Source organism: Ascaphus truei, chromosome 4 (assembly GCF_040206685.1).
Source record: "Ascaphus truei isolate aAscTru1 chromosome 4, aAscTru1.hap1, whole genome shotgun sequence".
In the NCBI taxonomy this organism is placed as follows: domain Eukaryota; kingdom Metazoa; phylum Chordata; class Amphibia; order Anura; family Ascaphidae; genus Ascaphus; species Ascaphus truei.
Window position 1 is genome coordinate 224,595,984 of NC_134486.1, and position 12,361 is coordinate 224,608,344.

Below are 12,361 nucleotides of genomic sequence, written 5' to 3' on the forward strand. Positions count from 1 at the left end.
GGGCTTCTGGGGTGGAAGCCTCCATGATCTCTTAGTGGTGCAGCGCCTCCATCTTCTATACTCCCAGGAATATGGGACAGGACCGGTATAGAAGAACCCCTTGGGTCCCAGGGTAGTACTTTCCAAGTCACACACAATCTTTGATAATAACGAATAGTCTCTTTTATTGACAGAGCAGCAATATCCCAACGATAGTGGCTTCCAGCAGCCGTAACAACAATAGCCAGGACGGGTGATTACACCGCTCGCCTTCCACCCAGATAATTCCTCCTCTCCTTCCCTCCAAGTCGCTCCTCCGGCAGGATGGTCTGGGCTAGGGCTTCAATACCCCGTGGCCCACCCCCGAGGTTAGCCTCGCGGTGGGTCTTGGATTCTCCCCCTCACCCCAGGCAGTGGGGTGAGGCATTGGACCACCAAGTCTATAATTCTATCAGCTCTACTTAAGGATGCTGAATCTTTCCGCTCCTCTCTCTCCTGCACTCTGCGCAGGGGAGACCGTAGTCTCCTCCAAATCCTCGGACCGATCCGCAGGATTCCTCGACTCATGGCATATTAACTGAACTGCATACTCCCGGCATAACTAACCGGCAACTCCAGACTCTCGATATCACTATCAATTCTAACTCTACTCACCGGAGTTGGCTGCTAAATATAGAGCTAGCCCCGCCCCTCATGATGTCAGCAGAACCTCCCCTCTTGCTCACGCCTGCAGCAGAGTCCAGGCCTGCGTCTACCACTCAGGATAAGGCTATGAAGGGGGAAAACCCATGATGATTACTGGTGCCTGATCTTAACAGGACTTACCACAGCAGAAGGAAAATAGGTATAGCCTGTGCTGTTGACAGGGGGCTACACCTATAATATACATCTTCTCTAACTGTGCATGCAATGTTTTGTATATAATGTATACCCTGTTCATTTATGTAACTGTATTTTTAACCATGTAATATATGTCATATTAACTATGTCCAGGACATACTTGAAACCGAGAGGTAACTCTCAATGTATTACTTCCTGGTAAAACATTTTATAAACAAGCAAATAAATAAATAAATGTTTGTATGTGTGTACATGTGTCATTGATCCTACAATATATTTGTTTCATTTGCATTTTCCTGGGGGGGGCGGAGAGGGGTGAAGGGGGGTGCTTAGCGGAGAGAGGGGGGAGAGAAAGAGAGAGGGGGAGTTGGGAAAGAAAGGAGAGAAGGGGAAGAGAGAAATGAGATAAGGGGGAGAGAGTGGGGGGAGGAGGGAGAGAGCAGGGGAGGGGGAGAGATAGAAGGGGGAGGGGGGAGAGAGAGCAGGGGGAGGGGGGAGAGAGAGCGGGGGAGGGGGGAGAGAGAGCAGGGGGAGGGGGGAGAGAGAGCAGGGGGAGGGGGCAGAGAGAGCAGGGGGAGGGGGGAGACAGACAGGGGAGAGAGGAAGGAAGGGGGGAAGATGAGGGAAGGGGGGAGAGAGTGGGGAGACAGACAGAGGGGGAAAGAGAGGAGGGAGAGGGGCATGGGAAGAGGAGGGAAGGGGGGGGAAAGGAGGGAAGGGGGAGAGAGAAGGGAAGGGGGGAGAGAGGAGGGGAGAGAGAGCAGGTGGAGGGGGAGAGGAGGGAGGGGGGAAGAGGAGGGAAAGGGGGGAGAGGAGGGAAGAGGGGGGAAGGGGGTAGGGCGAGAGAGCAGGGGAGGGAGAGGGGGGAGAAAGAGGGGGGAGAGGAGAGAAGGGGGGGAAGAGGAGTGAAGGGGGGAGAGAGGAGGGAAGGGGTGTGAGTAGGGAAGGGGGAGACAGAGGAGGGGAGGAGGGAGAGAAGGGAAGGGGGGGAGACAGAGAGGAGGGAAGGGGGGAGACAGAGAGGAGGGAAGGGGGAGACAGAGAGGAGGGAAGGGGGGGCAGAGGAGGGAAGGGGGAGAGAAAGCAAGGGGGATAGAGGAGGAAAGGGGGAAAGAGGAGGGATGGGGGAAGAGGTAGGAAGGAGGGAAGAGGTGGGAAGGGGGGAACAGGAGGTAAGGAGGGAGAGAGATTAGGGGAGATAGAGCAGGGGGAGGGGGAGAGAGGGGGGAGATAGAGGGGGGACATGAGGGAAGGGGGGAAGAGGAGGGAAGGGGGAGAGAGTGGGGAGAGAGAGCAGGGGGAAGGAGAGGGGGGAGAGAGAGGGGGGAGGAGGGAAGGGGGGAAGAAGAGGGAAGGAGGAGATAGAGGGGAGATGAGGGAAGGGGGAGAAAGAGGAGGGGAGAGAGAGCAGGGGGAGGGAGAGAGAGGAGGGAAGGGGGAGGCAAACAGAGGTGGGAGAGAGGAGGGAAGGGGGGAGTAGGGAGAGGATGGAAGGGGGAGAGGAGGGAAGGGGGCAAACAGAGAGAAGGAAAGGGGGAGAGAGAGGAGGGAAGGGATGAGAGAAAGGAGGAAAGGGGGGCGAGAGGTGGGGAGGGGGGAGAGAGAGGAGGGAAGGGGGGAGAGAAAGAAGGGAATGGAAGGGGGAGATAGAGGAGGGAAGGAGGGAAGGGGGAAACAGAGAGGAGAGGAGGGAAAGGGGGAGAGAAGGGAAGGGGGAGAGAGACAGAGAGGAGGGAAGGGGGGAGAGAGAGAGGAGGGAAGGGAGGAGACAGAGAGGAGGGACAGGGGAGAGAGAGAGGAGGGAAGGGGAGAGAAGGGAAGGGGGAGAGAGAGGAGGGAAGGGGGAAGAGAGGGAGGGAAGGGGGATGAGAAAATGGAGGGACACGGACACACACAGACACACACACAGAGGCACACACAGACACACACACACTCACAGAGACACTCACAGACAGACTCATCCCCGATCCAGCCAAGGACACGCCCCCTCCCATAATAGCCACACCCCGCCGCTCCTGCACTAAAAAATTTGCAGGACACCCGATCGCTCATGCACGGAGAGTTGGTGATGTCACCGCTCTCAAGCATGAGTGAGCGCAGCGGCAGCGTGGCCGCAGCCTAATAGGGAAATTTAACAGTTTTAGGGCCATATGCATTGCAATAACTTGACTACAGGATATCAATCATTTGGAGTTATGTACCATTTACAGTACTTACCTGCAAACTCTGAAGTCCTCCAAAAGCTGTAAAAAGAAGCAAGAATCCAAAAGAAACAACAAGAATGTTTTTTAGATTTCTGTCCATTTTCCGTTTTCTGCTGACTTTAAATACCTGATACAGTCCAGTACAGTACAATGTTATTTCTTTCTTCCTCAAATGAGATACTTTGAATGCATCTGTGCAATACAGAAAGTGTTGTATTAGCCATGTGTGCAATACTATGGACTAAATATGTAAAGGTCACTGATATCATTGATTCCACATTAAAAACTGTTACTTATTCACTTGTAGAGTAATAACGTTCAAAAGGACATATAACTGTGATGTTATCAGTGTTTACTGCATCTTTATTCCCTGTGCTCAAGTAAACAACTGAACTGAAATTATTGGTAAAGTATGTTTGGTATTAACCTTTCAAACTTAGGCCCTTATGCACAAAAGGTTGAGAAACTTTAGCATGTCTTAACTCCTATTACTTTCAATGGCAGTTAGGGTGTAGCATCCTTTAGTAAATAGACCCCTACAAAATATGCTGTGAAGCTGCTTCCCAATGCTGGGGAAGAGATCAGCTCCATTGAGATGAATGAGGGAAAACATATTTTGCAGTACATGGTGTTAGATTCACGGGATACTAAATGCATGCCTATATTTTAACAGAATTCTCCTATTATTTATAATACTTTATACTTTTTGTATACAAGGTTGCAATGCCTGTTTGTTCAAAACTTTGCATCTGTATTCAAATTAAGATCAGTAATAAAGAGGCAAGAACCCACTATAAGCACTCAATACCCCCTGATGTATAATGTGAATGTTAAAAATAATTTTTAATGCTATACTAATTAAAATAATGGGTGTTAAAATTCAACAAATGACACACATATATGATACCCTATGATGAATATATATGATATTCCGGGTAACTAAGTAAGGCGACAATTTGAGGTTAATTGGATCAAACTGTCCCAGGGAGCCGGTATACAGTAATCCCTATTAGTGGTTAATTAGGTGTACGCTGGTATCAGTGAGGGGCTGTTCAATACCTGTCTCAGGTGTCAGACAGGTCCCAGATGGTGAAGGTGAAATGTGAAATGGATCATAATATGCTAAGTACAGACAAAAAGATCAGTATTTCAAACCAGTGTGTGCTCACTTTGCAAATCATAAATCCATAAATGGAACGTGTAGACTCTCTCTACAATCCAACATGTAGCCACCTAACAGCAACTGGTTGACTCCTGAATAGTAAAGGAGTGGGCTGTTAAACACAGAACACAATGTGCAGAGGCTCATAGACTCCTATAGGCAGTGTGGTTGTCAGTATACAGTACCTGTGCACATATTCATGAATGTGCTTCCACTGTAAGGCTGTGTATGGTGGAAAGAAACCTATCTAGTATGCATAGAAAGCTTTCATGGTGGATACATGTAGTCACCTAACAGCAGCTAATTAGCTCCAAAATAGTAAAGGAATGGGCTGTTAAACACAGAACACAATGTGCAGAGGCTCAAAGACTCCTATAGGCAGTGTGGTTATTGGCATACCTGTGCACATATTAATGAATGTGCTTCCACTGTCAGGAGTGCTAATGCCACTATAAAGCTGTGTATGGTGGAAAGAAACCTGTCTACTGTGCAGGAAAAGGTTCCTTAGTGGATACTGAGTGAGAAAGAGACACTGTTATACTGTAATACTGCCACAAAGCAGCACTGAACAAACTGTTAGTAAACTGCTCAATGAGCTTATGGTATACAGATCCAGTGAAGGTAAATCAGTCACATATGTACCATATAAATTCACATATAAATCACCTGTGTACTAGCTAATGAAGTCCATGAACACATAGAGCTAATACCACTCATAAATGCAAACGCCGTGGCTAATATACCCCTAGAAACGGTGTGGCTGTTGGTATGCCTATGCACATATTAATGAATGTGCTACCACCGTTAGGAGTGCTGGTTACACTAATGCAACAAAATAACAAGGAAAATCAAGCAGCCCTCGCCTCACCATGCGTCACCGAGTCACCACAAAGACTCCTGCCCAACATTGAAGGGAGTACACGTTAGCCGTCTGGTAGCTGCTTGCTCTGCAACTCAATAATGCTACCACGTGAGTACTGACGGCGCGCGTGCACATGACAGATGCCGACACGCGTGTTTCGCAATTGGAAACGCTTTCTCAAGGCTATAAGTGTGAGGGGGAAGTCCCATAGATCCTAGTAAAACTTATATATGCATTGCAGTGTTTCTATTGGCTGGAAGTTTCTTGATCCAATTAACCTCAAATTGTCGCCTTACTTAGTTACCCGGAATATCATATATATTCATCATAGGGTATCATATATGTGTGTCATTTGTTGAATTTTAACACCCATTATTTTAATTAGTATAGCATTAAAAATTATTTTTAACATTCACATTATACATCAGGGGGTATTGAGTGCTTATAGTGGGTTCTTGCCTCTTTATTACTTACCTTACGTCACCCATTAGCACCCTACCGCCACATTATTACTTTGTACTTAGCTGAAGCGGGGTTCTTCTATATTGAACTTTTCAAATTAAGATCAGATGCATTATATTTCTCTTATATTGCTGTGATGCCTGTTGCCAAAATGAAATGCGTCTTCCCAAGAATAACTTTTCGGGTGACCATGGTGATGCTACCCCTAGACCCTTTCTGCTCTTCTACTGGACCCACCAACCAGGAGTCCCTAATCCTCTCCTACCCTGCATGGGTTGTAGATCTTTGATGATACATTTGAGTAGTGTGAGAATTGATTTAGAAGTTATCACAAAAATGTATCCATTCTGTTATCCTTTTTAATTTGTACTGTAGTAATCTTTCTATTTGATCCTGTATGACTTGTTCTTTGTCTGTCAATTTGACCGATAGAGTGGCCTTGTTCCATGAAGGCATTACATATCGATTGTAGGTGTTAGAGCAGACAGCACAGAACCTGCTCTATCTGAAGATTCCAGTTTTTTTATTTGGCTTGGATGGAAGTTGAAATGTTATCACATTGTGCCCATTCCAGAGTATTTGCAAGTCCATAGAGTGCACAAAGTATTATTTAGGTAGCAATTTTGTTTAGTCTTCGACATTCTGTGTGAGATGCAAATTAATTAGGAAAATAGGAATATCTTGTAAAATAAGTAACAACATGCTTTTCAATAAAATACAAGATGGGAAATTTGAGGTGAAATCTTGTATTTTTTCCCCACCTTCCCCAGAGAAAAAATTGAAGCAGATTTTAATCCACTTCCGAGCTGGTGAAGTTTTGGATGCAGAAAAAACGGTGAATATGTGATGCAGAAATTGATATAATCTATTACAATGTATAAAACAACAAAATACAGTAGCACTCAAAAAATGTCAAATGAAAATAAACAACCTTAACTCAAAACATAGGGGATCATGCACTAAGCTCCATTAAGTCACTTTTAGAGCGCAAAGTGCTCTTAGAACGTGATGTTGCGCTGAACCCGATGCACTAAGAAACGCAAACAGGCACTTTGCGCTCTAAAACTGACTTTTTTCAGGAATTTTTTCTAAGTCCAACTTTGCTCGTTCGTTACCCTGTTTGCGTTAAATTCTGCCCTTAAGCGGGATGCAATAAGCAACGTAACCTTAGCGTACGCGAAAGTTGTGTTGATCAGAACACGTCAGCTCTAGGTAGACGCAAAAAAAGCTGGACTTAGAAAAAATTATTTTTGGATGCGCAAAACCCATACAACAGGCCGGCGGGTGTCCCCGGCTGACTCCGCAGGGGTCACCGAGGGAGCCCGGGGGACGCGCGGGTGTCCCCGGCTGACCCCGCGTGGGTCCAGGGGTCCCCGGCTCACCAAGCAGGGGTCCCCGCGGGAGTGCAGGGGTCCCCTCGGGAGTCCGGGGATCCCCGTGGCCATCCCGGGGTCCCCGCGGGAGTCCAGGGGTACCCGCGGGCCTGCGGTACCAATGTTGCGCCTCCAAAAATAATAAACAATATTTATAACTAAATACACCCCCCTAACACATACAATACAGTAATGGGCAAAATTACTATTATCCACATATGGATAATAATGCATTTGCCCATTTTAAATACATATAAATTACAATAAATACAGTCAATATATATTACACTTACCTTTTACAGGCACCCTCGATGAAGGTCGTCTTCATCCTCATCATCCTGCCCATGCCCCCTCCGATGCTGCAAAACATACAGAAGAATAAAAACAGCCAATGTAATGTCCCCTAACCCCTTAATCACCATAGTGGTTATTAACCGCTAAAGTCATTAAGGGGTTAACCCACCCTCACCCACCACTCGGAAGGCCTACATACCCTCCCCCACTAACCCCCCACCCCGTGAGACCTAACCACCCTCACCCACTACCCAGCCGGGAGGCCTACCCACATACCCTTGGAGCCAATACCCCCTTACCCCACCCCAAGTATCGACAATAAAAACAATACACAGCCCCACAATAAACATCATTCTATTTATTATATACATAACCTACACCCTGTGCCCCCCCAATACATGATTTATTATTTTACATACAGGGTTCATACCCCAGGCCCACGGGAGTCCCCGGAGGGCCTGACGGGTCACCTCACAGACCTACAGGTTACCAGCATCATGTTTCACACAGGGTCTGGAAGCCTGTTGGTGGGTCCCGCCAGGTGCCATGGTCCACCAGGTGGTCTCCGCGGGTCAATGTGGGCCACAATGGGGTCTCCACGGTAGGCCCGCGGGTGTCTGGTGGGCCCCGGGTCAGACCCACAGGTGTCTGAGGGGTCTCGGGTGGTTCCCACGGGGGTCTGGGGACCCACGGGTGGTCCCTACGGGTCTGCAGTGCCCCCACAGATGTGGGGCCACCGGTTCTTCCCCGCAGGTGTCCCCCGTGGACCCCGCAGCCTGGTACCCGTGAGAAGCCCGAGGATACCGCAGGTGGTCTCCAGAGGTCCCCCGCAAACCAAAAGGAACCAACCCTGTATGTAAAAAAAAATAAACCGGACCTATACATTAAATACATCAATCCCCCCCCCCCCCCCCCCCCAACACATACAGTACAATAATGTTCAAAATAGCTATTATCCAGATATGGATAATGTATTATTTGCCCATTATGAAACACATAAAACATGCATAAATCAAAACATGAATTCTTAATCTTAAAATCACCACATTGCATGTTAAAATAAATCCAGCAGCAATTGTAAATATAAACCAACAAACCAGCAGCTACACAAATGTATATGAAATGTCACACAATTGCATTGAGTGTGTACATGATGCAATTAATCTGTGCATCATGTAACACTATACAAAATATATGTAACAATAAAATACAATATGAACAATGTCCCCTAACCACCAATGCCATCATGAAAATCAAATAGAAACTAAGCAACATCAATACAATTACCATCAATCAATTAATCCATTTCCTAAACCAATTACAATACAATACAAATCAATTATACAATTCCTTATTCAATTCCTAAAGCCAAACCATTGCCAAAAGAATTCTAATTGAAAGTAACCACCATCATTCTAATCTAACTACCAGAAAGAAGCCATAAAAAATAACCTGTAACTAAATACAAATTACATGTCAAAATAAAGCTGATAAATACATTAGCCAAACATGAAAAGAACATAAAAATTAGCAAAACAATCAATTATTATCCCTGTATGTCTTTACATATAGATAGATTCACATAACATACAGGGGCAATAATAGAGCATAAAAAACAATGCATTGACATCAAAAAATTACATATAATACACCCATTCAGTGTCCGTGAATGTATGTATAGCCATAGGTACATAATAGATACATTCACGGGCATTAAATGGGACTGAAAAAATAAAAGACATGAATCAAAAATCAAAAAAATCTGTAAAAGAAAAAATAATACACTTTTCTTTTGTTTACTTACCATTAGATGCCCACTCACCGAAATCCAGGCGACCCCGAAGCACTGGACCCAATCCACAGGTAACCATACAAAAATAAACCCTTACAATCCATAATGGTGTCTTCTTTCTTCTATTTGTAATCCTTCCCGTCAGTCTTGGGGTCTTCTTTTCTTCTTTGGGGTCTTCTCCATCTTCTTCCGTCTTCTTCCATCTTCTTCTGCCACGCCCTTCTCTTATTAGGAGGGGAGGTGTTCCCTCCTCGGTGTATGGTTTCAAAATGAGGCGACATAGGCTTTTATAGGCCTATGACATCACAGTTTGGTCAAATGTTTCCCACGGTCCTGGTTGGGCCGTGAAAAACATGCGAATTGTAGAAATAAAATAAAAAATGATGACGTCATTTAAAGGCAATGATGCCAGCCAATCAGAATGGCTGAGTTTCAATTGCCTTTAAGATGACGTCATCAAAACAAAGATGGCCGGCGACACATGGTACGGTAGCCAATCAGAGCGTGGAAACTCCATCCCAACTCTGATTAGCTCAAGTAGACCATGTGACAGAGGCTTTGCACCCATATGGACCACCCGTGGGTCCCCAGACCCCCGTGGGAACCACCCGAGGCCCCTCAGACACTTGTGGGTCTGACCCGGGGCCCACCAGACATCCGCGGGCCTACCGTGGAGACCCCATTGTGGCCCACGGTGACCCGCGGAGATCACCTGGTGGACCATGGTGCCTGGCGGGACCCACCAACAGGCCTCCAGACCCTGTGTGAAACATGATGCTGGTAACCTGTAGGTCTGTGAGATGACCCGTTAGGCCCACCGGGGACTCATGTGGGCCTGGGGTATGAACCCTGTATGTAAAATAATATATCATGTATTTATGGGGGAGCACGGGGTGTGGGCTATGTATATAATAAATAGAATGATGTTTATTGTGGGGCTGTGTATAGTTTTTATTGTGGGTACTGGGGGTGGGGGAAGGGGGTATTGGCCCCAAGGGTATGTGGGTAGGCCTCCCGGCTGGGTAGTGGGGGCGGGTGGTTAGGCCTTACGGGGTGGGGGGGTAGTGGGGGAGGGTATGTAGGCCTCCTGAGTGGTGGGTGAGGGTGGGTTAACCCCTTAATGACTGTAGCAGTTAATAACCGCTATGGTGATTAAGGGGCTAGGGGACATTACATTGGATGTTTTTATTCTTGTGTATGTTTTGCAGCATCGGAGGGGGCATGGGCAGGATGAAGATGAGGATGAAGATGGCCTTCATCGTGGGTGCCTGTAAAAGGTAAGTGTAATATATATTGACTGTATTTATTGTAATTTATATGTATTTAAAATGGGCAAATGCATTATTATCCATATGTAGATAATAGTTCTTTTGCCCATTACAGTACTGTATGTGTTAGGGGGTGGGGGGGATGTGTGTTGTATATTGCTATGTTTATTGGGGCAATTGTCCCCAATAAAAATGCTAATGTGCCTTAACCCCTTCATTGCCATAGCGGATAGCCGCTAAGGTTATGAAGCTGCATTAATGTAAATTTTAATAATAGTGAGCGGGAGCAGGGGGTCCCCTGAGCTAAACCGCATTGATTTCTGCCTCAGAGACCCCCTGCTTCCCGAGTTACAGGCCCCAGTTTGGGGCATCGGTGCCAGTGTCGCCGCCATCTTTATAGAGCCCACGTCGCGTCTTGGACGCTATAAAGATGGCGGCGACACTGGCACCCGATGCCTCATGCCGGGGCCTGTAACTCGGGAAGCAGGGGGTCTCTGAGGCAGAAATCAATGCGGTTCAGCCCAGGGGACCCCCTGCTCCCGCACACTATTATTAAAATTTACATTAATGCAGCTTCATTAGCATTGCAGATAGCCGCTACAGTAAGGAGTTATTGTTTATTGTTATGTGTGTTTTAATACTAGTGTAGATGTGCAGGGTGTCTCCTGAGCTGAACCGCATTAGTTTCAGCCTCGGGGACCCCCTACTTCGGGAGATACAGGCCCCTTTATGGGGTGTCGGTATCCCCTGCAGAATTTAAATGTCCCGGTCACGTGACGCGGGTGCTTAAAAGTGCAGGGGATACCGGCACCCCATAACGGGGCCTATATCTCCTGAAATAGGGGGTCCTCGGACCTGAAACTAATGCGGTTCAGCTCAGGAGACCCCCTGCTCATGTACATGTAGCCCTGGTAAGAAGTAGGGCTATATGTCTTTCCTCCTACTGGTATAAGTCCTGATAAGGGCAGGCTGCCAGTAGTTATCATTGGTTTCCCCCACATCAAGCCCTGCTCTGAGTGGTGGAAGTAGGTCACCTGACCCTGTGTGGAAGGCAGAGACACAGGGGAGGGGTCTGCTGACATCATGAAGGGGAGGGCTGTCTCAATTTAGAGTTGCCTGTTCCTGTGAGTGACAAGTAGTTCTGTCCTGGGTTCAGTTCTGAGCAGTAAGACAGTGTGTGAGCTAGCTAGGTTCCTGAGGAGTAGGGCCTAGTTAGCTATAGGTGGACCAGTGCCTCTCATCCTGCCTAGGGGGTGAGGGAAGTGCTAGCCCCACCCTGAGCGGTCGTGGCTTGGGGTGTGGCAGGGACACAAAGAATACCCATATACCATCCTGAGGGTGTGCAGTCTGGTGGGAGAGAAGACCTTATACCTGATTGACAGCAAGTTGCTGTGGTTACTGCTACTCTGTGCTGTGATAATAAAGAGAGCTGCTGCTGACTGAAACTGGAATCTCTCATCCCTGTGTGGGAAGTTCTCTGTAAGGGTTCCACCCCATATCCCTGGGGCTTCACAGAGATGGAGGCGTTGCACCACTGAGAAAGGATGAAGGTATGAACCCCAGTAACCTGTTCCTGTCCTCCCCCACACCATTGCGGGAGACTCAGGCCCTCCTGTTGCCAGCAGGTATGCACCACACCAAGACACGTAGCCAGACCTTAGTACACCTCAGGGGGTCCGATCTGCGACCAGGGGGGGGGGGGTCTGAGGGCTACATACACTATAATTAAAATGTATTTATTTAGTGTACGATTGCCTGTAACAGCCTTGCATGGAGATGGCAAATCTCCATGCAAATGTTACATGCGGCTTTTTTTCCTATCAGCTAGCGTACGTAAAGTTTAAGAACGCTAGCAGGGGGGAAAAAAGCAACATATACGCTGTAGGTGTTTTCAGCTATTTTGAGCAGGTACGTTAAAAAATAGGTTCAAGGCCTTAGTGAATCGCGTCCCCAGCCTCACTTTTTAACGAACCTGCTTTTTTGGAACATCAGAACGCAAAGCCATTGAGCTTAGTGCATAGCCCCCATAATCTCCACACTAATACTACTCCAATGAGAACGGTTGAGGAGCATGGTACTCACACGGAAGATAAAAGAAAGGAACAACAACATAAGGATTCCTCAT

General features: G+C 47.1%; 1 protein-coding gene across 1 annotated transcript in view; it reads right to left on the minus strand.

The window, feature by feature from the left end:
• LOC142493239 (protein unc-93 homolog A-like) overlaps nucleotides 1-12,361 on the minus strand; it is a 108,824-nt gene that overhangs the window by 43,847 nt on the left and 52,616 nt on the right. Inside the window, exon 2 of the mRNA XM_075596925.1 lies at nucleotides 3,037-3,215. Coding sequence (XP_075453040.1) covers nucleotides 3,037-3,123 — 87 coding nt within the window. The 5' untranslated portion in view covers nucleotides 3,124-3,215. The remainder of the gene's footprint in view (nucleotides 1-3,036; nucleotides 3,216-12,361) is intronic.